The sequence below is a fragment of the Puma concolor genome, chromosome B2 (genome assembly GCF_028749965.1).
Source record: "Puma concolor isolate L17-30 chromosome B2, mPumCon1.1.hap2, whole genome shotgun sequence".
In the NCBI taxonomy this organism is placed as follows: Eukaryota; Metazoa; Chordata; class Mammalia; order Carnivora; family Felidae; genus Puma; species Puma concolor.
In genome coordinates, this window is record NC_141671.1 from 40306133 (window position 1) to 40333937 (window position 27805).

General features: G+C 40.5%; 1 protein-coding gene across 13 annotated transcripts in view; it reads left to right on the forward strand.

The window, feature by feature from the left end:
* LOC112862880 (adenylate cyclase type 10-like) overlaps positions 1-27805 on the forward strand; it is a 51471-nt gene that overhangs the window by 18019 nt on the left and 5647 nt on the right. For all 13 annotated transcript variants that reach the window (XR_015251224.1, XR_015251225.1, XR_015251226.1 and 10 more), the window contains 18 exons: positions 583-774; positions 1453-1574; positions 5884-5960; positions 6060-6249; positions 6745-6800; positions 7543-7696; positions 7859-8048; positions 9222-9308; positions 10497-10768; positions 11289-11422; positions 12040-12165; positions 14345-14628; positions 15459-15780; positions 20947-21010; positions 22220-22439; positions 22798-22923; positions 26199-26371; positions 27531-27687. Coding sequence is in view for 10 of the 13 variants with exons in the window: in XM_086706790.1 (XP_086562916.1) it covers positions 583-774; positions 1453-1574; positions 5884-5960; positions 6060-6249; positions 6745-6800; positions 7543-7696; positions 7859-8048; positions 9222-9308; positions 10497-10768; positions 11289-11422; positions 12040-12165; positions 14345-14628; positions 15459-15780; positions 20947-21010; positions 22220-22439; positions 22798-22923; positions 26199-26371; positions 27531-27687 (2946 nt within the window). In the remaining 3 variants the exon portion in view is untranslated. The remainder of the gene's footprint in view (positions 1-582; positions 775-1452; positions 1575-5883; positions 5961-6059; positions 6250-6744; positions 6801-7542; positions 7697-7858; positions 8049-9221; positions 9309-10496; positions 10769-11288; positions 11423-12039; positions 12166-14344; positions 14629-15458; positions 15781-20946; positions 21011-22219; positions 22440-22797; positions 22924-26198; positions 26372-27530; positions 27688-27805) is intronic.

The window sequence follows — 27805 nt, forward strand, 5'->3', positions numbered from 1 at the left end:
CATCGTGTAGACTGTGTGTGTGTGTTTATGTCAACAAGTGTATATTTATATGTGATGACCTTCTCATGTTGATCCAGTTCATCTCCTGCTCTCCATGGTAACGCCAGCAGATTTCCCTGTCTGTACCAGTTACTATGAAGACATGTCCTACCACTTCAGATTTCTCAGTTCTGGAAAGTGGAAGCCATATTTGTTTTTCAGTTTGTCCCTCTAGAAGCTAATACATTATTAACAGGGTAGAGAGTATATGCTTGGTAAATATGCATTGATTGACTGTGTATATAGAATTTATGTGAATCCCGTAGTAAGTGATACAATGACTAATAGAATGGACATATCAAACTGACTCATGTAAAGAAAACATAAAATCCTGGCAGATTTCATCAGTAAATTAGGTTTAAAGTCAGTTTTAATTCCAAGTGCACTGGTTGGTACATCTTCTATACCTCTCAAACCTGAATTTTAAGTTTTTTGTCTGTAAGTTTTTTTTCTCATACTCACCGTGGAATATAGGATTTAAATGCCTAAACATGGTACTGAGAGTTGAAGATACAGGCCCGATAACTCACTTTGTCTTTGCAGATTGATGAAGGGCAGCCTACGGAGTATGTATCCGAATTCCGTACCGTGACTATGGTTTTGGTCAGCCTCGAGTTCCACAAGTCAGCATGGCTGTTGCATTTGTGTCATCTTATCCAGGAGGCTGCCCTGTACATCTCCACAGTCATAGAGAAAGGGGGTGGCCAGCTGAGCCGGATCTTTATGTTTGAGAAAGTAAGTACAAGGAAACTTGACCCATCAGCATTAGAAGTGAGGGAGGAATAATAGTCTTGTATCTCACATAACACACATGTAAGTCAGATTCCCTGCTTTTTCTTTTGTGACAAGCTATATGACATTGAAAGTTCAACTAATAATAGTTTAGGAATGCGAAGTTCTAGTTAATTTCATTTTCAGGGTACCTGAGAATTACTTTCCATATCCTTTTTCATTCAACTCTAGTTGAAAAATCTTTGTCAGAGTAAAAGAATATTTTTCTGCCTCTATTAGTAAAGTAAATGTAATCAGATATTTCTGATAATCAAGGAGCTTGAAAAGAGCAGTATCATAATGTAGGACATTATAGGTGAATAAAACGTGGGCAGGTAGACTTAGCTCAAGGCATACAGTAGAAATGGAATTTTTGAAAAGTTCTGGACATCAGTTTTTCTTGTGTTTTAAGTTTCAGTCCTTTGAATGTTAGTTAAATCAAGATTTTATTTCTTCTTTTTTTAATCTCCATGTTGATGTGGCCCTGAGTGTCCATTTCATGAATCCTGTAGAATTCACCATTCCTAGCAGATACCAGTGGGGAAAGGCTCTGGCTTCATTCTGGGGAGTCGGTGCAGTTGTGGCAAGCCGTAGTCTTTCCCCAGGTAAACTTTTCTTTTCCTTCTTCGTCTTCTGTCCCAGGGCTGCATGTTCCTCTGTGTTTTTGGCCTTCCTGGGGATAAGAAGCCAGATGAGTGCGCACATGCCCTGGAGAGCTCCTTCAGCATCTTCAGCTTCTGCTGGGAGAAGCTTGCCGAGACCAAGTGAGGAGGAAGGTGGCGCAGGGCCCCAGGGGGCTCTTCAGCCAGGGTAGGAGGGAGTACCAAGTAGCAGGAGTTGTGAGTGTCCAGAATCTGCCTAAAAGGGAGGCAGCATGCTAAGGGAAGTCAGAAAATTAGATCTCTTAAGAAATCATTAGGTACAGAATTATGTACTAGATACTCAGGGAAAATGAAGATAAGTTGCCATCTAATGGGGTGGGTGGAAAAGGGGGAGGAACTGAATATACCTAGCAAGGTTCAAGAACACTGCAAAGGAAGAAGCAAATGTGCAAATTAGTGTAATACAAATAATATATCTGTATGTGGTGGGAATGTAGAACAAAGGCTGCCTATCTACAGGGAGGAGGGATGTGGGAAGAGAAGTTGTGGGGCGTTGTGGGGCAATTACCAAGATAGGAAGGGACCACTACTGGTTAATGCTCTCCTTCTTGGCTTTCAATCTTATTAGTCCCACTGAATTTTCTGGAATTCTCACTGAGCTGATCTCCCACCTCCATATCCACCCCCCTCCCACCTTCTACAAAAGCCTTGTCCCAGTGAAGGTAAAGAAAATTCCATTTTTCCACTAGTCACACTATAACAATGTGGATTAGAATTTTTCAGGTGACTTTTTTTTTTCAATAGAAAGCTCTGAGGAAGGTATATACATAGATTTGAAAAGTTATTTTTAATATTAACATCGAGTCAAAGATGCATAAAAATTGTATAGTGCTCCAACATTTGTAGGATACTTTAGTATATGCTACCAGTGTGAATGTTTTTTATCCCTCTTTTACACATGAGGAAACTAAGGCCACAGAAGAGGAGTTTCTAGCATATAGCAGAGCATGTAATGAAACCCAGACCTTCTGTCCTCAAATCTTGTGTCATTTTCATTACCTCACAGCTGCCTCTTATAAAAGGCAAATACTCTCCAAAAGGCATAGTATATATTACTAATGTGATACCATTGTAGAGGCATTATAATATCTGTAATATTCTTATAGAATAGTAGTACTGAGCAGTAACTTAGAAATTATCTGACCCAACTTTTTATTTTACAAATAAGAAAGATACATAGGTTGCTTCACAGATAGTCAAACTCTTAGCCCAAGGTAGATATGTGTTGGCACTTCTTTTAAACTTGATGGGATCTGCAGATACTCCTACGGCCCACTTCCCACTTATCTCTGTAGTATGGATGTGCTGGGCCATCGCTTCTAGTGCTGGTCCTTGTGTGCTGTTGAATTTTACATTGACTTGTGGCCTTTAAGAGTCCTGCCTTTGGCCCTTACTCCTGAATGAGATAGTCATTTCTTAGGCCTAGTTTATGCTTTCAGTCTTACTGATTTTAGAATATAGTAGATTTTAAGAGCTAGATAGAATCTGAGAGTTCATTTCATCTGATGATGATCTCTTCTTAACTAAGAATCCAGAAACTAAGATCCAGAGGTTATGTTGTTAAGCCACATAGCTTGACAATACCAGAGCCTGAAAGCTGGTTCCTAGGTCAGTGTTTTTTTCCTTGAAGATAATTACTAATTTAGTAACATTAGTTCCTTAGTAAATCATGAAAAGAAGATTTTCATGGCCAAATATGTTTGGGAAGATACGCAAAGTATATTTCCTTCTTAAAGGTTCACAATATAAATTAACGTCAAAGGTTCTGGGTAGACTTAAAGAAATTTGTTATATTTTGTTTTAATCAACATTTCCCAAATTTACCTGATGGCCACTTTTCTCCAGAAAGACCTATAAACATCCAGAAGAATGAATGTTCTGAGGAGCGTATTTTGGGAAATGCTGCACTAACGATGCTAAAGCTTGCCGCCTTCTCCTGAAATTCAAGTGTAGAGATGTAGCCTCAGGGTTGCCTGTGTGATGTCGTCAGTAACGAATACTATTGCTCATGCCTCTCTGCATCACATCAGCCTCACCCAGACCCAGAACACATTCCATGTCTCCTTTTTCAATGACCCTGTTCACCTCGGGTCATCTTCTAAATTCCCCTTTCTAACCGAGGAAACACCTTCAGTTTTCAGTTCATTTACAGAAGAAAGAGGATTCTCTGAGTCCTATGATTGATCAGGCTTTTCTGTTTTCTGGCTTGTGACTATTTCTCCAGAGTATTTTTGAGATTCAGGGAGTGAGTCTCAGAATCTCGTCATTATAGTTTTTCAGCACCTCTTTATTCATCTCTATATATGTTGAATAAAGAGTGTATTTTTCATCAGTGAAGAATCTCTTTTTAAAAAGGAAGAAGGAATATGGACTGCCAGGAAGAACAAGGGGGGATTCTAAATTGCAGTAGAAAGATACAAGAAATGACCAAGTGAGAAAAGTATTACTTGCTTTGTTCCCACAGCCTTGTTAATTAGCTGAGTTTATCTCATTCATAAACTCATTCATTCAACAAGCATTCATTGAACACTACTCTTGAGCCAGGCACTGTGCTAGTTGTGATGGAGGTAGAGAAAAATAAGACATTACCCCCTTCACTAAGTAAACAACTAACTTTAATAACCTGAAATATAAGTGCAGGAATAAAATGCTATAGGAGCTGCAGCAAAGTGCTCTGGGAAGAAAGAGTTAGTTTTCCCTAGAGGTCTCGGAGAAATCTTGACTATACAGGCAACTTTTGAGAAGGGAAGGAGTTCAACAGTTGGAGAAAGCAAGAAAGGGCATTGCAGACCAAGGAAGCATGGTGAAACATCAGATGTTTAGTCTTACTCTTGCTGTGGCAGCAGAGTCAGCTGCCTGGTTCTTGTCTTGGGTGTCTCTTATCCACCCTGAGCAATGGGCCCAGGTAAGAGTCTTCAATCCTGCCTTCAATCCTGCCTTAGAGCAAGGCAGGAGAGTTTTGATGGAATAGGAGACAATAATGTTAGCATTGTTGCCACTTTTCACGCCTCTGCGAAAATGGCTTATATGTGGATTGAACTTGAAACTAATTTATGCCTCATTGTACCCTCCTTTGTCCATCTGCCTATCTTATCTGTCACATGAAATTTTCACATCAAGAAAATCTGATTATTCCCTTGCTACTGTATGAATTTGCCACCTTTGAGCCTTTGCTTCACCTGAAACAGTATATGTCCCCCTTTTAAATAATTCATATGTCTAGTGCTTCCCCATCCCTGGCATAGGGAGGACCACTTTCCCTTCACTTTTCCCTACTCCCAACACACTGTCTGTGCTGTAGCCATCTTGAACTGCTTTGTTTTGCACAAACACAGCAGGCTTTTCAGAGTCTCTGCCTTTCCCCATTGGATGCAATGCTGTTGCCCCACTTTGGCAGTACTTCAGTTTAAACGTCCAGTCATGTCCTATCCTTTCTGAGTGCTTTTTCTAACTCTCTAGTGTGAGTTAATGCATCCATTCTGTTTGCTGTTAATTTGCTGTACTGATCTCTAATATGTAGTATTTGTCTTGCTAACTTATAAATTTGTCTGTTTACCTCCCTCAATTTCTACCACCCTCCCTCTGCCCAACACTAAACTTTTCCAGAGCAAGGTATTTTAAACACCTAGGCCAGTTCTTGGTACTATACATACTTGTCAGTGCTTGTTAAATGAACGAACCTATGCGTGCATGCATGAATGAATGAATGAATGAGAAAATATTACTCATTTTTAAAATACATTCCAAAGACTAATTTGCTTCCAGAAGGCTTCCATCAACAGCCTGACCTTCTGATTATTCCTTTACTCTGACATTCTAGCATTATTTGATCCATTAACCCTGTACTGATACCTTTTGATCTACTTTTAATTTTGGAGTTTTATTTGAGGCAGCATTGTATAGAGGAAATAACATTGGTCTAGGAGTCAGGAGGCCTGAGTTCTCATTCTGACTCTACTATTGACTCCTGCTATGTAACTCTAAGAAAGTTAATTAGCTCCTTCAGTTGTGGGTTTTGCTTTTGTTTTTGTTTGTCAAATGGGTTAAAGTATTTGTCCTGCATACCTCACGTATTTGTTGTTAATTACCCCTCAAAGGATCAGATGAGGTAATCAATTTGAAAGTACTTCAAAAAACATATAAAACGTATATAAATGATCTAACAGATCTAAGGTACTTTTATTTAGTTTTTCTACTGATAATAGCTCCCCGACTAAAACTCCTTGAGTATGGGGACTATTTTGTTTCTTTGTACTTTGTATGCATCATATGATGTAGACGGACAGCAGTCTCTGACCTTTTCTATTCTGAGCTCTAAAACTAGACATCTTGATCTGAGGAGTGACAGATCGAGTGCCTGACTTGGAGGCTTCTAACTGTACTTACCCACTGTTGCTTTTCCGATCCCCAGGCTTGTTTCCATCAGTATCACCAATGGACCAGTATTCTGCGGTGTGATTGGGGCAGTAGCAAGACACGAATATACAGGTAGAATAGGACATTGGCCTGTTACCTCTGTGACTTAGGGGATGATTGTAGAGGAGATGGTCCAAAAATTCTCTATCCTTTACTGTCTCCCTGACACAGTTATTGGCCCAAAGGTGAGCCTTGTGGCCAGAATGATAACTGCTTATCCAGGTTTGGTGTCCTGTGATGAGGTAACATATCTAAGATCCATGCTACCTGCTTACAACTTCAAGAAGCTCCCAGAGAAAATGATGAAAAACATCTCCAACCCAGGGAAGATGTATGAATACCTTGGCCATAGAAGATGTATGTGAGTGTCATTATGTGATAGTTTATTCTCCTCTCTTTTACACAATCAGGGTATAGGAATAACCAGTGTTTGTATGAAACTAGAAAGAAAGATGCTTCTAGTCCTGGCTTGCTGGAATAAGAGACATAAGAGGAGGGTTTGGTGTCTGAGATCTTTAGCTTTTTTGTTTAGCTCTTAGCTAGTTCCTGAGTGAACTTTTATAGTGCTATCCAACAGGAAGAGAATTCAGTAGGTCACTAATCTGGATGTTCTTCTTTTCCTTTGGGTACTTCACAATTTATTTACTTCTCTGAGCCTGGAACAATAACTCCCCCCTACCTCCTCCCAAAGATGCTTAATTTTTTAAAACTCTTTTATATAGAATTCTGGGCCTTTTTAGTTAACTGAAGGTACTTGCTGATGAGCACAAATTGTTCTCTATCTACTTAGAGATATATATTCTGTCTATCCCAATCTATTTTTAATAGACACATTTCCCTTTGTCCTTTTTCCCAGAATGTTTGGGAAGAGACATTTGGCCAGAGAGAAAAATAAAAATCACCCTTTGTTAGGTGAGTTTTCTTTCCTACCTTAATTCTTTTTTTTTCAGCTATTGACGGTTAAATGTGATTTTAAAAAAAATGCAAGACCAAAATGCTTCTAAGCCTGTATTTTAAAAAATAGAGAGCAGCCTTCTTAGTGAATTTATGTTCATTTTGAAGCAGTCTTGCCATTTCTTTTCCTTGCTGAATGTTTACACTTCAGATGGAGTCTTCTCACTGTGCCTGAGAAGTACCAACATTTAGTAAGAATCTTTGTAAGTCAGAGTTCGGCTGTTGAGGTCTGCTCAGCTTGTTGTGGATCATCTTTAGAGGGAAATTCCTCATCATGAGACAGGAAAGAGAACAGCAAGACTGTTAAGTCCCACACTGTGTATTCCCTGTCTTTATATTTGTCTTAATTTGTATCTCTTAGGTTATTATCTTTACATAGCAGTGACCAACTTTGAGGACTAAATTGTTACAATGGAAATTTTTACAAAAAGCTAAGAAGATACAGTAGCTCTCATGTCTATGTGATGTCTAATTATTCTTAATGTTGTTACTTAAATTCTGGAGCGAACCCCCAAGCCCAGCACACTTCTGTATAGTCCAGAGTTGATTTTATGGAAAGAGATGTGAAACCTCATCAAAGAATGGGATTCTGCCCAGGGTTCTAGGGGAGAAGCCATTCTGAGAATTACCTTTGCAAAATAAATAATAGAGTGTCTACCAGAAAGCACAGGAGTATTAGGTACTCCCTGTCTCTCTACAGATCGGGAAAAAGAACTGGAAGCCTTTCGAATGGCACAGCAGGGGTGTTTGCACCGGAAGAAGGGGCACGCAGTTTTGTATGAAGGTGGAAAAGGCTATGGCAAAAGTCAGCTGTTGGCTGAAATAAACTTCCTGGCCCAGAAAGAAGGACACAGGTAAAGACTCCTGCTTTCTGGTTGAATGTCTGCTTCTCTTGAGGCTCCTTTCTCTTGTTGGTGAGACTCTTTTGTCATTAGACTCAGCATCCTTGGGCTGGTGGAGTGAGTAACCTCTCTGTGGGTCAAGGGACTACCAGTGACCATAGTGACATTCACCAGGGTGTTGCCATTGAAGCTGAAGGAAACAGATTTCAAGCAGTGCTTCTATGCCATCCAGACCCTCATGGCCATCTTCTTTGAGATTGACACATGTCCAGCCTATTACCGCCAGGAGTGCCTACACAAACAGCTCTGTGGGATGGTGGAGGAACCTCTTCACTGTCTTTTTAATGACCTCTTCTTTGTGAAGGTAATGAAAGCCGTGGCTTTCCGAATTGGATTACTGATGTTACTTTTGATGAATAGTTGGACTCAGAATTGTTTTCTAATCTAATGCCCTTAGGCCATATCTGTATAGCTTAAGAACATTTAGTTAGCAGTGGCAGGATTGAGATTTGAAATCCCTTCGACACCAAAACCCAGACTTTCTCTTTTTTGAAAAGAATAGATTCTAGGACTGACTCCAATACTAATCATATGTCATGGGACAGATCTCTTAGTCTGAGCCTAAATTTTTTCGCCCGTGAAATGATAATTATAGTACTTTATATGATTTGCACATACATTTTAAAGGAAGTAGTATAAGAGATCACAGTATAAATGTGAGAGTGCTAAATCTGTCTGGGTGATACTGGCCAGTTGAGCATCCCCAGCAATTGTATCCATGTGTTCTCAAGCCGGTTGCAATGTTTTGTTCTTTAACCCTGACCATGGAGTATGTCACTTGAACCAGCATCTGAATCTCAGAAGCTTCCAGTGGTCTAGGATTTATGTGGTACCCAAGAGTAAGCAGGCTAAGAATCCCCTGGTCTATAATTCTTATTCATCCTCCATCACTTCTCCTCATCTGCCAAACCTACAGGCATTCTATCTAAAGGAAAATAGAGAAAATGAAAATTTCTCCCATTCCGTAGCATAGCCCTGTCTTAGGCCTTGCCCGAGGCCCTCACTCACCCTTGCCAAAGTGGTGGAGGAATAACCTAACTTTGACTCTCAGGTCCATGGTAACTCATGTGCCTAGGCCTAGCACAATGTTAGGAGATACTCGTTGCAGTTCCTTCTGACAAGTCTCATGTGCTCATTCTTTCTGGTATGCTTGGAATAACTGGGGTACTGGAGCTGTCCAAAGTGACATCACTAAGTCCAACCTGTCCCTTTACTTCTTAGTCATGACCCTTTAAGGGCTTGCCAGAGTCTGGGTATGGAGGGGAGCTATCTCTCCAAAACTGCCAGTGGATTTTCCATCTTACTCTTTGAACTAAATATCGATGTTGGATTGGGATTTGTGTCCCTATGCCCAGTCCAATAGAAGAAACGCATTCTCACTCAAGATAGAATCATTTTCTGTTCCCTTTGGAGAACCTGTATATTTTTATTAGATTGTCACTGCAAAAGCTAATATATGAATAATTTTCTTGGTTAGTTTCCCTTATCCTTCAAAGTTTCGCACATGGATGACCTGACCAGACAAAAGAAGGTTAAGGCATGTTTTTTTCAAGTGCTCCAGGAGGTGGGTACTTTTGCTACATACCCTTAACTCTTACTATGTGGAGATTGTTTGTACTTACTTTAATCTCTCCATAGCACACCTTGACTTAGGCCTGCCTATTTGTTGATATCTTCATTGTTTGTATCTATCTTTAACCTTGAATCAATCCTGTACAGCATACAAGAAAAATGCTTTGCTCTTCCCTGATCCTTGTTTCTTAATGAAATTTTAGTTAATTTTAAAACAGTAGTTTCTAAACGCAAGTGGATAGCTGTTTTACCTCCTATTAATTACAGATACACTCAAGCCTTAACCCAGGTTACAGAGTCAAAAATATCTATGAGCAGAAACTGCTACCATCATTCTGGAAATCAGCCTAGAAGTAACTAGTCAAATTTTAATAACATGCATCCTCTAGACCTAGTGCTTCCCCTCCTGGATCTGTGTCCCAGGGAGTCTGCTCACTGCAGTGATTGTGGAGGCGAGGGAGGTATTGGCATGAACTCGTGGATGAACACTGGGGAGTGTAATACAGAAGTTTAGAAGTAAGGGAATAGATGAAAACGTTGCAACACAGAATGGTCTTAAAAATAATCCTGAATAAAAGGAGAGAATAATGAGATCTGTAATACAGTAGCATTTACATAAAAACAGTTTGCTTGACAAAACAATGACGCACATTTTATAAGAACACAATACAAACAAAAGTATTACAGTAAACACCGTACCTGCTGCAGCAGGGGAGTGGGGAATGTGGATAAAAATGAGTATGTTTTTTTAAAGTGGGGCCTGGTGGTTGGTAGTTTTAACAAGCAGTCAGGTAATTCTGATGTGCAGCCTGGTTTGGAAATTGTGGATATAAAGTCTTATGAATTCATTCCCACACAGTTTGAAGCCTTTGCCAAAATTAAATATTTGAAAGCTTCAAGTTTGATTTGGAGAATATTTTGATGTTTATTTTGTTTTTCAGTAAGAGTATTTTCTTGTCCAAAGAAACTCAGTACATTGCTTTAGAAATTAGATACAATGGTTATATTTTATATTTGTAAAGTAAAATATTACCTGGACTTAAGACATTTTATTCTGAAAACCCCAGCCTGTATTAACATTTTATTTAAACTGCTGTTGGGAAATTCATGGTGAAATTTGAAAATCAGGTGACTTCATTCTACTCAGAGGTTATCATTGTTTCTTTGCTATTATTTTCAGGCAGTGAGGGAAACACCGCTGATTTTCCTCATTGACGAAGCCCAATATATGGATGCAGCTTCGTGGGAGTTTTTGGAAACATTGCTCTCCTCTGTGCCCATCATCATGGTGATGACATTGACCCCTACCATCACCCTGTGTGACTGTGCCCAGCACTTCCTGCAGAACTCTCAAGCTGTCCTTGTGCCCATTTTGAAGTTGGCAGCGACCTCACTGTTGAGAATGGCATGTTGGGAACTGGGGGTGGTGAGCATCCCCCAAGAGCTGCAGATGTGAGTGGCTAGGACTAGCTGGGTGCTTCATTAAGGGCAGAGTCAGTGCCATAATGTAAGTGAGAAGGCTCACGTCTCACTTACCAGAATTGGGGGACAGAATGGCATTAATAACCGTAATGAGGCCAGATTTAAAGATAGACCATCTCCTAGTAAACCAGTAAAGGGCTACCTCCCTGAGCTATCCATCCAGGTTTTCACAAGACAGCTAGGACTTGGATGGCTTGCTTAACGTGTCATTTATATGTGGTCAGGCCACTTTCTGGGGCTCTTTGGTAAGGGGATGTTAGTTCTTTTTAACAGCAATAGAAACAAAATAGAAAAGTTACTGCTAAAATACATGTCAAAACAATCAATTTTTCTTTTTACATTTCTGTGCTGCTGCTTACCTCTGTTAGTGTATATCATCAAGAGCTGACTTTAAAAAAGAAGAAATATTCCTCAGTATGAAATACCCTTGTGCTTGGCTCTCTTCAAGTGGGCATCTTTAGTCAGCAATCCTCTACTTACCTCTCCACAGCTACCTTCTTCACAGGTGCTTTGGAAACCCCCTCTACTGTGAGGTCTTATGCCAGGACCTTCTCTCTAAAGATATATTGGTCTTTCATGATCTCCAAAAGGAGGAGGAGAACAGCAAGTGGGAGACCCTCTCAGGTGAGCTTAGTTTCCAGGGTTCTACCCTGGTCCAACTGCTGGAGTTTATTCTTTGACATGGCATCACCAGACCTTTATGAGACATGTGCCTATTCTATTCCCTGATAACATTATAAGCAAGATTAAGCCTTCTTGGCCTGCCTCAGAGAGCTTAATGGAGTCAATCCATCTACTATATTATAGTTCCTTTTTGAGCAGCCCAGGAGGTGGGATAGGAGAAGAGGATTTATAAGCAGGAGAGTTCAATAGAGAATTGCACATTACTGATGAGAAGGATGGATGGGGGATGGGAGAAAGGAGGAGGGTGACAGAGGAGGAAGGGGTGAAGCATGTGTAAATCTGGAAAGGCATCCTAGGGCTGTGATGTAATAGAAGAGAGAGCTACTAGAAAGTAAACAGGAAGAGTGAGAATGCTGGATACCATACTGTACGGAAAGTGTTGTCAGTTTGTAAGAGAAAATCAGAAAACAGGATGGGAGGGGTAAGCCACTTTAAACATAATGCTCTTTTATCTTCATCCTGTTAGTTTCTTGACTAAATTCTTGTATTTTTGTGCCTTTAAAACCACAGTCACTGAGCATGGTGTTGTCCTCAGTTATAGTCTTCTTTTCCTGCAGCCAGTGCCGTGAAATCCACAATGTACAGCATTCCTCCTGCTGGCTCTGAAGACCAGGAACTTTATATCTGCACAGTCAAGGATGATGTGAACTTGGATACCGTGCTTCTCCCACCATTATTAAAAGGCAGGTCACTTGAAAACCTCAAGTGAGCCAATGACAGATGTCATTGCACTTAGTAATTTGGTGGTTGATTGAATATAGGTCTCTCATTGTCATGTGAGCTTCCTTTTCTTCAGAAAAAAGAAACCTGCCTTCTAGAAATAAGTTCCGGCACTGCCCAAAGAGCCCCTGAGAGACTTGTAATGCTACTTGAGCCGTATTTTACTTGAGTGAGCCTGTTGTTCCCTGGGGCTAATGACCAAGAACAGTCTCCTCGTTATTTAATAAAAATTATGTCCTGTGTTTCCCTTCCCTCCTGTGCTGGAGGAGGCAGTAAGCAAGGGAGATAATGTGGCCAAGATTTAAGAAAATCTATGGTGCTACTGAAGAGTTTAATCAAAAGTGGAAAGTAACTTTATAATGACTGCTGAGATAAAGAATGAAGAAACCATCAGATCTGAGTAGGCATAGTCAGACAAGGGATGTTCTTCTTAGAAATGAGGAAGTTGGGTTTATTTCATGCTCTGTTCAAGTGTCTGTGGCCAGGGTACCATATTAAGCACTCTTTGGGAATATTATGGTGAGTAAGGCTGCCTTCAAGTCCAGTATGATCTTATTGAGAATATAAGACATGCATACGAAACAGCAATACAGAACACCTTGCTAGTTAGTTAGGAGCCAAGGTTCTGGTATCAGAAAAACCTGGGTACTACTGGCTCCTCCACTTACTGGCTATGAATGCTCAGATAAACTTGTCTAAGCCTCAGTCTTCTCATCACTCCAGTGAGGATAATGATAGCCCCTACCTTAAGGGGATTAGTCATCATACATAATAGCTATTCAGTGAATGTTAGCTATTATAAGCTAGCACTCTGGTGTCTGTAGGTCCATCTCGACAGTTTACACTCCTACAACTACAACAGGCCTCACTTGGCATTGACTTTACTAACTTAGAAGCATACAGGTCAGAAAACAGCATCATATAGGATTTCTTTAGTGGAAGTCCTCACAGCAGTTTCTACTGCTATTCTCTGGAGCCTCAAGGAACAGCTTAGGTGTGATGGAATGAGGCCACGATGGATGGGTGCTTAGAAGCCCCATGTCCCAACTAGGGGACCTATGACAAGAATTAATACACACAAGCCTAGAACTGTGGCTTACAACCAGTTATTTATAGCTTATTCACAGTTGTCCTAGTCCAAATTCAGTTTCCAATCAGGGATCATTGTTAGCATAAGCAGTGTTACCTGATAACTTAGCTGGCATTCTCATTTAATCAGGATCCTAGGAAACAGCCAAAAAGTTAACCCAAGGTCAGTATCGTCCACGGGATTTGTTAAAAAGATTTTTTAACTTGTAAACTAAAACAAATAGCTCATTCAGCAAAGCCTTGGCATAAATGAAATGCCAAGGCTAGATTGTAAAAGGCCACGTAAGTTATAAAAGTATTAAAAAGGGGCCCTGACATAATTGTATCTGTACTTTATATACATGATTCTACTGCTAGTTAATATATTACTGGGATAAGAGTGAGAGGAAATTGGAGATGTTCCAAACAGGGTATCCTAGTGATCCAGGTGGAAATGACTACTTACACTACAGTTGCTTAGGAGGAAACATACAAGAACATTTAGAAGGAAGATAAGTGGGTGACTAATTGGTTGTTAGGGAAAAGAAAAGGTTTCGAATTATTCCAAGATTTGGGGCTTGGTGACTTACTGGTTCAATACCTACTGCTCTTATGTATGGGTCAGAATATGGAGAGATTTGCTATTATGCTTGGAGTTAGTTAAGATCTTTACTCTTAGGTGAGGTCTGGGATCAGAAAGCCTGGCCCCCACTTTTAGTGGGCAGTAATAAAAAAAGGGTCTGGGTGGGTACTTACTAGTCGTGAAAATGGGAAGAATTGTTAACATAGCTGAATGATCCAGAGCACAGCTTTGGGTCTACCAACAAAAGGTTTTGGTGACCACGGAGAGCACAGTTTCAGTGGTGTGGTGAAAACCTGATTATTGTTGTTGGCTGAACAATGAATGGGTAATGAGGGCAAATAAGGACTTGGAGAGAAGACTCTTTTAAGAGGTTAGACTGAGTGTGGAAGGGGGAGGACAAAAAGCAAGCCCTTTTTTTTAAGTGAACAGATTATCAACACAACGTATCCTGTGTTTGTAGAAAGTTCATTCATTGCTCTTTTTCCCCCCAGAAATAGCAGTAAACCAGCTGGATCAATTAAGCCCAGAGGAGCAGTTGCTGGTTAAGTGTGCTGCAGTCATTGGTCACTCCTTTCAGATAGATCTATTGCAGCACCTCCTGCCTGGCTGGGATAAAAATAAGCTGCTTCAGGTGCTGAAGGTTCTTGTGGATATTCATGTGTTCCTCTGGTTCAACAAGAGTCAAGAGCTTCCTGCCGAGTCAATATTAGTGCCTACCTCTATCAAGATTATTGAACAAACCAAAGAGGAGAAGAAAAAGTCCGGTGAGGAAGAGCTGCTCCCTTTTTCTCACCTGAGCACAGAGTCTTGAGAGGGAATATCTGTGTTCAGCAACAACATCAGTATCCTATATCACGGGCCTCAGTCTCTTAAAACTATGGCTAAGAAATGGGGGAAGGTGGTCATTTTAGTCACAAAGGAGCCATGATTATAGTGAGTGAATAACCTGTATTTTTCCAAATTGTCTTAATTCCAAGAATTCTAGCTCCTTGTTAAGCCCATGTCTTAAGTATTTGTGTTTTAGTTCAGAAAATCTTATTATAACCCTTTATTGCCTTTTAGATATAAATAATAAGAAAAAGGATCAACTATTCCTAATTTTAGAAATTTACAAGAAAAAGATAAACTGTTCTGAATTTTAGAAATAAACACATCTGGTACCAAAACAGTCATGAACAAAGCCAGATATACATTAAATGGCTTGCAATCTTGAATTCTCCACATGAAAGAATAAAATTGTGGCATAGACTATCCAAAGCACATATACTCCACACACAATTTACCTTTGCGTTTGAAATAGTTTGGGCCTTATATTTGAATAGAGCATTTCTGATGACTTGATGCTTATAGTAATTTGTAGTAAAACTCAGTTTAGGAAGAACAACTAAGAAATCTATTCTGTGTACTTCCATACCACTGATCCTTTCTTCTCTGTGGTACTGGGTACTAGATATGCCACTCTCAGATTGGTGTAATATACTTTGTACAGAGGAATTACATATAAAATTTTCTTATAAACTAGCAGCATGTGCTTGGGAGTTTTCTACTGATAGCATAAAAGGCCTTTAAGGGAGACTTGGATTTTCCTGTATTTCAGATGCTGACTCTCCTCTCAGTCCACAAGAGGAACTATCCCTACCTCAGACAGAGGTGCTAGAATTTGGAGTGCCGCTCTTACGGGAAGCCGCGTGGGAGCTGTGGCCCCGGGCACAGCAGATAGCCCTGCACCTCGAATGTGCCTGCTTTCTCCGAGACTTGGCCTGCCGCTGCGGGAACTGTCATGGCGGGGACTTTGTCCCCCTCCACCGTTTTGCCATCTGTTCTACTAAGAGCTGCAGTGGGACCTCCCGGTTCTGTAGTTACAAAGATACTGGCTCAGTACTAACACAGGTGATCACAGACAGACTGCAGCTGCCTTCTCCCCAAGGTAAACCCAGGGGACAGAAAGAGGACATGTGGGCAGCGCTTCTCTTTATTCATGTACTTGGAGCTCTTTATCCAAAAGGTGGAATCAGATTAGGGAGAAAAATAGGCAGAAAGATCCATTTATCCCTGACCCTGAAGCACCAGAAATAAGAAAAATGTAAGCCCATAGTTAAAAAGAGATCACGCTTGTTTTGGGTGGCAGTCTTGGGCAAGTTACTTAACCTCAATTAATTGGGGGAAATTACCAATTTCATAGAGTTGCTGTGAGAATGAAATAAGTTAAAATATATATAATGTGCTTTGAATAGTGCCAGGCACATGGTTAGTGCTCAATACATTTTAGTTATTGTTTTTTTTATTATTATAATTATTCAACGATGTACACATATATGGGGCCCTTGTATGTATCAGATGCTTCATCTAAAATTAAAAATACAAAATGAATAAGACTGGGTCCCTAAAATTACCAGTTTTGGGGTTGATATATAAATAGAGAATTCCAATATGGGATGGTAAAGGCAATGAAAATAGCATACCTAGGCATTGAGGTACGTAGAGAAGGGGCCCTTCTCCCAGTCTGAGAAGTGAGTAGGAGAGAACTCTCCCGTGAGGGAAATAATGCCAGAAGTGAGAATTCAGGGATAAATAGGAGTTAGTTACTTGAAGAAGTTTGGATTAGTGAATGGGTGTTTCCCAAAGCCCTTCTCCCACATCCTAAATGAGTGTTCATCCTTTTTTGTTTTAACATTTTCAGTTATTGGACAGCCTATCTCATTGCCAACAGCTGTTAGAAAGCTTCTTACATCAAGGTGAAATCTACCTTCTTGAAACTTCACCAATTTTTCAGAGTTGTACCTTCCTTTTTCTTGAAGTTTTTATGTAAATTCCAGTTAATGTACAGTGTGATATTAGCTTCAAATGTACAATATAGTGATTGAACACTTCCATATGACACCTGGTGCTCATCACAAGTGCCCATCACCTATTTCCCCCATTCCTCCACCCACCTTGCCTCTAGTAACCATCACTTTGTTTTCTCTGTTAAGAGTCTGTTTCTTGGTTTACCTCTCTCTCTCTCTCTCTCTCTCTCTTCCCCTTTGCTCATTTGTTTCGTTTATTAAATTCCACATATGAGAGAAATCATAAACTATGTATCTTTCTCTGACTGACTTATCCCGCTTAGCATAATACTCTCTAACTCCATCCATGTCATGGCAAATGACAAGGTTTCATATTTTTTATGGCTGACTAATATTCCATTGTATACGTATACCACATATACATGGGCTGTTTCCATAATTTGGCTGTTATAGACAATGCTGCTATAAACATCAGGATGTATGTATCCCTTTGAATTATTATTTTTGTACTCTTTGGGTAAATACCTAGTAGTGTGATTGCTGGATCATGGGGTAGTTTTATTTTTAACTTTTTGAGGAACCTCCATACTGTTCTCCACAGTGGCTGCACCAGTTTATATTCCCACCAACAGTGTAAGAGGGTTCCCCCTTCTCCACATCCTCACCAACACCTGTTGTTTCTCGTGTTGTTGATTTTAGCCGTTCTGACAGGTGTGAGGTGATATCTCATTGTAGTTTTGCTTTGCATTTCCCTGATTGTAAGTGAAGATAATGCAAAGAAATGGAAAGACCTTCCATGCTCATGGCTTGGAAGAACAAATATTGTTAAAATGTCTATACTGCCAAAAGCAATCTACACATTTAGTGCAATCCCTATTAAAATACCAGCAGCATTTTTCACAGAGCTAGAACAAACCATCCTAAAATTTGTATGGAACCACAAAAGATACCGAATGGCCAAAGCAACTTTGAAAAAGAAAAACAAAGCTGGAGGCATTGCAATTCTGGATCTCAAGTTATATTACAAAGCTGTAGTCCTCAAAACTGTTACTGGCACAAAAATAGACACATATATCAATAGAACAGAATAGAAAACTCAGAAATGAACCCACACTTACATGGTCAATTAATCTTCGGCAAAGCAGCAAAGAATATCCATTGGGAAAAAGACCATCTCTTCAACAAATGGTTTTGGAAAAACTGGACAGCAAACATGCAAAAGAATGAAACTGGACTACTTTCTTACACCATACACAAAAATAAATTCAAAATGGGCTAAAGACTCTCTGACCTCAGCTGCAGCAATTTCTTACTCAACACATCTCCAAAGGCAAGGGAATTAAAGGCAAAAATGAACTATTGGGGCCTCATCAAGATAAAAAGCTTCTGCACTGCAAAGGAAACAATCAACAAAACTAAAAGGCAACCGATGGAGTGGGAAAAGATATTTGCAAATGACATATCAGATAAAGGGCTAGTATCCAAAATCTATAAAGAACTCACCAAATTCCACACCTGAAAAACAATCCAGTGAAGAAATGGGCAGAAGCCATGAATAGACACTTTTCTAAAGAAGACATCCAGATGGCCAACAGGCACATGAAAAGATGCTCAATGTCACTCCTCATCAGGGAAATACAAATCAAAACCACACTGAGATACCATCTCATGCTGATCAGAGTGGCTAAAATGAACAAATCAGTAGACTAAGATGCTGGAGAGGATGTGGAGAAACGGGAACCCTCTTGCACTGTTGGTAGGAATGCAAACTGGTGCAGCTGCTCTGGAAAACAGTGTGGATGTTCCTCAAAAAATTAAAAATAGATCTACCCTATGATCCAACAATAGCACTGCTAGGAATTTACCCAAGATACAGGATACAGGAGTGCTGATGCGTAGGGGCACTTGTACCCCAATGTTTACAGCAGCACTTTCAACAATAGCCAAATTATGGAAAGAGCCTAAATGTCCATCAACTGATGAATGGATAAAGAAGTTCTGGTTTTTACATACAATGGAATAATACTTGGCAATGAGAAAGAATGAAATCTGCCCACTTGTAGCAACGTGGATGGAACTGGAGAGTATTATGCTAAGTGACACAAGTCAGGCAGAGAGACAGATACCATATGTTTTCACTCATATGCAGATGCTGAGAAACTTAACAGAAGACCATGGGGGAGGGGAAGGGGGAAAAAAAGTTACAGAGAGGGAAGGAGGCAAACCATAAAAGACTCTTAAATACGGAGAACAAACAGACGGTTGATGGGGGCGTTGGGGAGAGGGAAAAGTGGGTGATGGGCATTGAGGAAGGCATCTGTTGGGATGAGAACAGGGTGTTGTATGGAAACCAATTTGACAATAAATTATATAAAAAAATAAACACAATGGGTTAAAGACCTAAATGTGAAGACCTGATACCATAAAAATCCTAGAAGAGAACACAGGCAGTAACCTCTTTGACATCAGCCATAGCATCTTCTTTCTAGATATGTCTCCTGAGGCAAGGGAAACAAAATCAAAAATAAACTATTGGGACTACATCAAAATAAAAAACTCCCACACAGTGAAGGAAACAGTCAACAAAACTAAAAGGCAACTTACGGAATGGGAAAAGTTATTTGCAAATGGCATTATCTGATAAAGGGTTAGTATCCAAAATATATAAGGAACTTAGAAAACTCAACACCCAAAAAGCAAAAAATCCAATTAAAAAATGGGCAGAAGGCATAAGTAGACATTCCTCCAAAGAAATACAGCTGGCCAACAGACACATGAAAGGATGCTCAACATCGCTGATCATCAAGGAAATGCAAATCGAGTCATGCCTTCTTCCATAATTGAAGACAGCCATCAAGCCCCAACCAGATCTTATCTTTTTCTACTTTGATAGAAGCTGGTGTTGACAGGGGAGAGGGGTAGGGAAGAGATGGTGAATTGTTGGTAGTAAAGGACTAAAATCAGGAGTTAATCTGTTATCCTAATGTCTGTTCTACCTATACGTTCTGATGACTGTGAAGGTACACTGGTGACTTGGAAAAATTGGTCATTGGCTGATGAGCTCTTTGGGCATTTGCACTTTTGTGCTTTCCAAGGACAAAAGAGGAAAGTAACAGTGAATGTCCTGGTCTAGGATTGTGAAGAAATTACTCTATTATTCATATTTCCTATATGACTCTTTCCTTTTGAGAGGTCAGTGTCAGCTTTAGGTTACACAGCCTGGTCCGTCTGTATGAGAGAGGCTCAGGACCTTCCCAGCACAACCAAACCCTGAGGATGCTTCCTACACTCAGGGCCTCTGTGCATGGCTGCGAAGACCAGGTACTGCACAAATCTAGAGGGTGCTAATCATGCTAGGATGTGATGGTGCCCCTGGAAACTGTGTATTGTGGTAATGCTGCCAAACCCCAGGTTCCTTGGTTTCCTTAGCCTTACTTTACCCTACCTTTTTGACATCATTCAATAATCAGACAACTGGTCCTTTTACTTTACACAAGTCCTCCCTATAACAATTCTCTGAGGTGCCCTTTCAAACCCGCCAGCAGTGCTTCTGAGCCCTAATGGTAATATCTCCACATCAATCCCAGTTTTTGCTTTTTGATCTGTGAGAAAGCAGCTGCAGAGGAAGAGTCAAAATCTGAGGGATAAAGGCTGTTTAAGGCCAGTTAGGTAAAGCTAAAAACCCCTACTGGCCACTGAGACTCCAGTGGACTACGGCATCTTGTGCCCTCATGATTTTCCTCACTAGGCCTCGCTCTGTGGCCCACTGCCATCTGGTCATAAACTCTATACGCATGTATTCAAGGATTTCTTCTGTTAGAAGTAGCCATCGGGGAGCCTGAGTGGTTCAGTAAGTTAAACGTCTGACTTTGGCTCAGATCTCACAGTTTGTGAGTTCAAGCCCGGCATCAGGCTCTCCTGTCAGCACGGACCCTGCTTCAGATCCCCTCTACCCCCCTCTCTCTGCCCGTCCCCTGCTCACTTGCTCTCTCTCAAAAATAAATAAATATTTAAAAAAATAGCAGTAGCCATCAAACCAGATGGACATATTCTTTATTCATCTCTCTAGCAAATAGAATTAGGGACTGGTTTGGGAAGTTTGAGAGGAGTTACTACTTGAAGGATTAAGGAATTTGTAATCTACCATCATATTTTGTGTGTAGGCTGATACTAAACCTTACCATTTGAACAATGGGGGAGGCAATTAGCTCATGAACTAAGCTGCAGAGGAGAGGTAGTCAGGAATTCAAAATGTCTCAGTTAATACAAAGATGGATAATTAAAGATGATCTTTTTTCTCCCTGCAGATAGTTTTCAGTTCCAGACAAAAGAATGCAGAAATCAGGAGGCCTTCACAAGTGAACACTGCAGGTAAAGGGAGATGCTGACAGTGGGTGTGGGGGGCTGGGAAGTGAGACACAGGTGACTATTAACCTGGGGCACTCACCTCAACTGCAGACCAGGAAGGCTTCTGACCACCCAGGAGTAGTGAGCCTTGTACTCAGCCCAGAGTTCAAGTTAACAGAATTGGAAAGGCAATTTTTGATTCTTTGTGGGGAAATTATTTCTTAGTGTTTAGAAAAAGCTTCATTTAATAGCTTTCAAATGCATTGTACACATAGCAGATTGTTTTCTCCACCAAAAATTTGCCTTCTCAATTATGTTTGGCTCTGGATGATATTAAAATGAATTTACATTTCCTAATCACGTGCCTCCTGGCATTCTAATGCCTAGCCCATCAATTTTAAATATCCCTTACCTTGAATTCACCAGCCATGCTGGAGTTTTCTGTCCTTTTATCCAACCTGATTTCTTATGGTTTTCAAACAAAAATCTGTATTCTACATGAATCCTTCCCACACTCAACCTGTATATCTTTACTCACACAATCCCCCCTTTCTGGAATACTAAGTGGCTTCCACATTCTCCTACTTATCAGAGTGTTCGCCATTCTTCAGAGCCCTCCTCAGTTCCCATATGTCCATCCCAGAGAGATCTAAACTCTTTTGAACTCATGCCTGTGAAAAGTTCACTGCACTAGGAGTCAGAGAAGTGAGCTCTAGTCTTGGTTCCATTCAGTAGCTGTGAGGTCATTCGGAAGGCACTCAAGCTCTCCAAGCCTCAGTTTCCTCATCAGTAAAAGGAAGGTAGTTTTTGCCTGTCTGAAAGGGTCATTGTAGGATAAGATGGTGTTGTGTAAAATAATGTTCAAATGTGCTATGACAAAGTTCAGATATGCTAATAGACAAATGTATTATTGCTTGTTGCCTTGTGTCATTTTCATGTGTTTATTTCATACGTTGTTAGTTTACTCTTCAACGTGATTGTTTCCCCACTTAGTTTGTGAGGTACTTAGATTGACTTTAGGCTTTTTTTAAAAAAATCCCTAATAGGGCTTTGACATAATAGATCAAGTCCCTGATTTTCAAAAACTCGTGGAGTGATGGAGGGGCAGGCTAAACATAGAATTAATGAGTTATAAAGGAAAGCTTTCTGGAAAAAGTGGTTCGGAGACCTGGGGATGCCCCGAGAAGAGTGGCTGCTTTGCGGCCACTCTCAGTTTATCTTCTCTCCACAAAGAACAGAGGAAGAGTTCCTGGATCAGGTGAACAGGAAGCTGGCTCAGACCAGCCCCGAGAAAGACATGTTGACCACAAAGCCCTGTCACTGTGAGGAAATCCTGAAGTTAGTGCTCTCACCCCTCACCCGGCATTGCCTGGTCATCGGAGAAGCCACATGTGCGTTTTATTACCTGCTGGAGGCCGCCGCTGCCTCCTTGGACCTGTCAGATAATTACATGGTGAGCAAGCTCTGCTCCCTGCCGCTCAGCCGATCCCTTGCACCTGGGGAGTTTGGGTGGGTTTTCTTACTGTCAGAGTGAACTTGGGTGAAAAACGGAGGAAAGTGGAGAGAGAAAGGAGCTGGAAGGGGGTTAGGAGAAAACAGGAAGTGGGAAGGTGCCAGTCCAAGAGTGCCAACTGCTGCCGGCCCTGCCCCTGACTTGCATGTGCCGTCCACTCCCCATAACTCTGAACCCAACCCTGATTCCAATTCACATCTTGACCTCAGCACAACCTTACTCCAGCCTTCATCCTAATCGCACCACTAGTGTCACCCAAATCCTAATTCTGTTTCTCCATCCCTTGTCTTGTTTGGAGGCCTTCTTTTATTTGAGGAAGGCAAGCAGTCTTCTGGGCCAGCCTTCAGCCTTCTTGTTTTTGAAAAAGCACAAGGTGAAGATCTGTCAATTTGAGGAGGCCACTTTCTGCTGTCTTCGGTCAGAGGTGAGGGCAGGGCGTGTCCCTGAAGTTTGAGTTATTTCTCCTTGAGGGTTCCGCTATTATTTCTTTTTAAAGATCTCTCTGGGGTTTTTTGTATGCAATAACAAGTGTGATAATGTGATAATAGATTTAACAAATTTGAAACCTAGCAATACACAATTTGTAGAAAGTGAAAAGACCTCCATGTTATCCCCAGCATGGTTAATAATGTGGTGCAAATTCCACCAAATATATACACATGGTCATGTCATTATTATTTTCTGTTATTTTTTATTTTTTATTATTTTTTTAATGTTTTATTTATTTTTGAGAGAGAGAGACAGCATGAGTGGGGGAGAGACAGGGAGAGGGAGACACAGCATCCAAAATAGGTTCCAGGCTCTGAGCTGTCAGCACAGAGCCTGACACGGGGCTCGAACTCACAAACTGGAAGTTCGTGACCTGAGCCGATGTTGGATGCTTAAGTGACTGAGCCACCCAGGCGCCCCTCTTATTTTTTAAATAGAATCATATCCTACATTCTCTTTCGTCTGCAGTTGATTTATATTCCCAACAGTACAGACTGAATGAACATTTTTGCATGTTGGTACACATCCAGTTACAGTTGCCAAGTAATCCATTGTATGCATGTATCGAACTTTATTTAATCAGTCTCTTCTTCATATGCATTTGTCTCTAATTTGAGGTTACTATAAACATTGCTACAGTGAATATTCTTGTAAATAGCTCTTTTTTTCCCTTGTAAGAATGTTCCTAGAAGAGAAATTTCCAGAGGTAGAAATGCTAAGGTGGAAGATGAATGATTTTACATTTAATAAATATATTGCCAAATTGTCCATCAAAATGACACATTTTCCTCAACTTATGATGGGGTTACATCTCAATAAACCCATGATAAGTTGAAAATATCATTTAGCCAAACCCAATCCATCACAAATTGAAAATGCATTTTATTAATACACCTAACCTACCAAACATTGTAGTTTAGCCTGGCTTACCTTAAACATTACTGGGTGAGAATACTTACATTAGCCTACAGTTGGGCAAAATCATCTAACACAAAGCCTGTTTTATAATAAAGTGTTGAATATCTCATGTAACTTATTGGGTAGTGTACTGAAAGTGAAAAACAAAAGTGTAAATGCATTGATTGTTCACCCTTCTGATCCTGGGGCTGACTGGGAGTGCTCCCACTGCTGCCACTCAGCATACAAGAGTGTCATACCATCATATGTTGCTACCCATAAAAAGATCAAAATTCGAAGTATAGTTTCTTTGAACTCATGTCACTTTCACACCATTGTAAAGTCAAAAAATCAAGTCAAACCATTGTAAGATGGGAACTGTCTGATTATCAAATCCAATTTTCCCGATTTCTTCACATCCTTACTGACACCAGATGTTATCAGTCTGTTTTAAACTTGCTAATCCGGGGCACCTGGGTGGCTCAGTCGGTTGAGCGTCCGACTTTGGCTCAGGTCATGATCTCATGGTTTGTGAGTTCGAGCCCCGCGTTGGGCTCTGTGCTGACAACTCAGAGCCTGGAGCCCCCTTCAGATTCTGTGTCTCCCCCTCTCTCTGCCCCTCCCCTGCTCATGCTCAGTTTCTATCTCTCAATAATGAATAAACGTTAAAAAAAATTTTTTAACTTGCTAATCCGTAGATGAAAGTTAGATTGTACTTTAATATGTATTTCTTAATAAGGTACATTATTTTTATTGGTTTATCGGTCACTTATTTTTCTGTGAATTGCTTATTCATGCCCTTTGCTCAATGGAGTATATTTAAACTAATTTTAGGACAGTTTGGGGGGGTGGACAAAATTTGGGTTAAAGTGGTCAAAAGGTACAAACTTCAAGTTATAAGACAAATAAGTCCTAGGGATGTAACATACAGCATAGTGACTATAGTTAACAATACTTTATTATGTTTTTGAAAATTGCTAATAGATATTAAAAGTCCTCGTCGAGAAAAAAAATTTATGTTGAATACCTAAAACTAATACATTATATGTTCTATCTCAATAAAAAATCATCATGTTGTACACCTTAAACTTACACAATATTATGGTCAACTACATCTCAATAAATCTAGGGGGGAAAAAAGAACATATATTTGAAAGTACCCCCTCAACCCCATCACTCAGCTACTGTGTCCCCTCCCCAGATTATGTATCTTTATGTACTCTGCCTTGGCACACATAAATGTAAATGGTCTCTTTCCTTTGTTACATACAAATGGGAGCTCTCTATGTCCCATTCTACATCTTACTTAAAGAAATATATATACTTCATAGATCATTCTGTATCATATCAGATTTCCCCAGGGAATGAGATTTGTATAACAAATAGAAACTCTGGGGAAAGCATGCCATAAGACACTTTATTTACAAAGGACATATAGGAGTAAATTTATTTGTTGTGTAAGAATAACTCAGGACAGCTCAGCAACTTTTCTCAGCCTCACTACTATTAAATAACAGAGCAAAAGGTGTTGGCATAATTATCAGTTTATACATAATAGCTTCATAAAACCATGGGGGGTGGTTTCTTAGAGAGCTGAGCTTTAAAATTAAAAAAGAAAACTAAATAAAAACTAATTTCAGTATAAACCTTACCTGACATGTGTAATGCCTGTGAATGCCAAAAAGAATTATTAGAGATTTCCACATTATTTGTGTTTCAATCCAGATGTCTTTGAAGCAATGTTAAATAATTATTTCTTTCCCTTTACAAGAAGAAGTTATTGTGCAGTCTTCCCAAGATTGTTCTGGAATCACCATAGGCTCTCTTACCTTCTTGGAGCGTTTAGTCTTAAAATGTGAAGGCTATGATAACCTCAAGGTTCTTCAGTTCCTGCACCCGCCCCCAATACACAGTGGTGGGTACACTATTTAGTAAGACAGAGAAAGAATTTGGTGATATTTCAGATCCATTCAATAGCATCTGAAGCATCTGAGTCTCTACTCAAATGACAGTCCCATCTCAGTCTGGCAGTATCACTTTCTAAATCACAGCCTTCCTCTATTCACTGACAAACATGTGGGACATGAGAAAGGAGTGTGTTTTCTCCACAATCCTGTTTTCTCCTTTCCGCGTGCACAGTCCTCCTGGTGCTCCTTAGTGCAGCCAGACCCTGTGGTTCACTCACTCCAGCACCTCAGCAGCCCAAGTACCCAAATGGCCCCAAATGAAGGAGCCAGTGTGTTAAGTCCAGAGCCTCATCCGTAGTACTCTTCCCGTGTTTACATTACCATTTCTCATTTTCCCTGTCTCCAGGTATGTTTTAACATGGGACAGATCACCCTAGCCAAAAAATTGGCCAGGCAAGGCCTTCAACTGCTGAAAAGGAGTTTCCCTTGGACCTGGTTTGGTGTTCTTTTACAAACATTCCTGGAAAAATACTGGCGTTCCTGTTCACTCAGCCGATCTCCAGGCAACCCTAGTGAGAAGTGAGGAGCCTGGCCAAGTCATCGCAGTCCCTTTATGATCACAGAGAACTAAACTAGGACCCAACTTGAAGTGTTGCCCATATTGACCTAAGACTCTGCTTTTCAAGCATATAACAGTCCTAGTTTCTCTACCTTACTCTCTGAGCCAATGAAATGTAGCGGAATGAGGACTTTTTTTTTTTTTTTTTTTTGAGAAAGAGAGAGTATGGTTGGGGAGGGACAGAGAAAGAGAGAGAGAGAATCCCAAGCAGGCTCTGCACTGTCAGCGCAGAGCCCAGTGTAAGGTTCAAACTCACAGAACTGTGAGATCGTGACCTGAGCCAAAATCAAGAGTCAGACGCTTAACCAGCTGAGCCATCCAGGTGTCCCAGGACTTCTTTTCTTTTTGAAGCATGGTGTTAACGCTGTATTTTTCTTTTTTTTTTTTTTTTAATTTTTTTTTTTTTTAACATTTATTTATTTTTGAGACAGAGAGAGAGCATGAACAGGGGAGGGTCAGAGAAAGAGGGAGACACAGAATCTGAAACAGGCTCCAGGCTCTGAGCCATCAGCACAGAGCCCGACGCGGGGCTCGAACCCACGGACCGCGAGATCATGACCTGAGCCGAAGTCGGCCGCCCAAACGACTGAGCCACCCAGGCGCCCCTACGCTGTATTTTTCAAACAAAGATACATGTTACCCTGTCTCTTTCAAATCAAGATACACATATGTATGTGTGTATACAAACATACACATAGGCATATCTACATATATGTAGCAATTTAATATTATTTCTGTTCTATATAAAAATATTAAATTGCTACCCAGTTACTGAGCTGTAATAATAGGAAATCTATTCAAAATAGCAATTCAAAGAATGAACTTTTTAAAAATACTTCTCTGAATTTTTCCAGTCAGCTTGGACCACCTAAGCTGGCTCAGTCAGTAGAACACATGACTGTTAATCACACCCTATGCTGGGTGTGGAGCTTACTTAAAAAAAAAAAAGATGATTTCAAAAGGCTTATGGGGTTAGAAGTAATGGGATCCTGGGAGCATTTCTGAGTTTGAAAGTCTGTAGAAGGTCCCCTGATGAGTAGATTTGGATTTTTGTGGGGAGGGACAGTTGGGCACCGGTGCAGACTGAAGGCACACTAATCACTCTGCGCTTCCTCACAGTAAGAAGAAGCTGGCAGTCCTGCAGCAGCAGGTGCGCTGTCTCTCCCTGCTCTGGCAGCTCTACAACCTGGAGACCACGACCAGCAGCCGCAGGTTCGCCGGCCTTGCCACTCTTATGCAGAAGAACTCTGCTGAGGACTTGGCAAGCGGAGCCCCGGTGAGCAAGTCCTTGCTTTACCACTGGACCTCACTCAGAAACCTAAAATGCTAGGGAGAGAGATTCCTGGGTTTAACATGGTTCCACAATAACCCAGAATTAATGGGACATACCAATC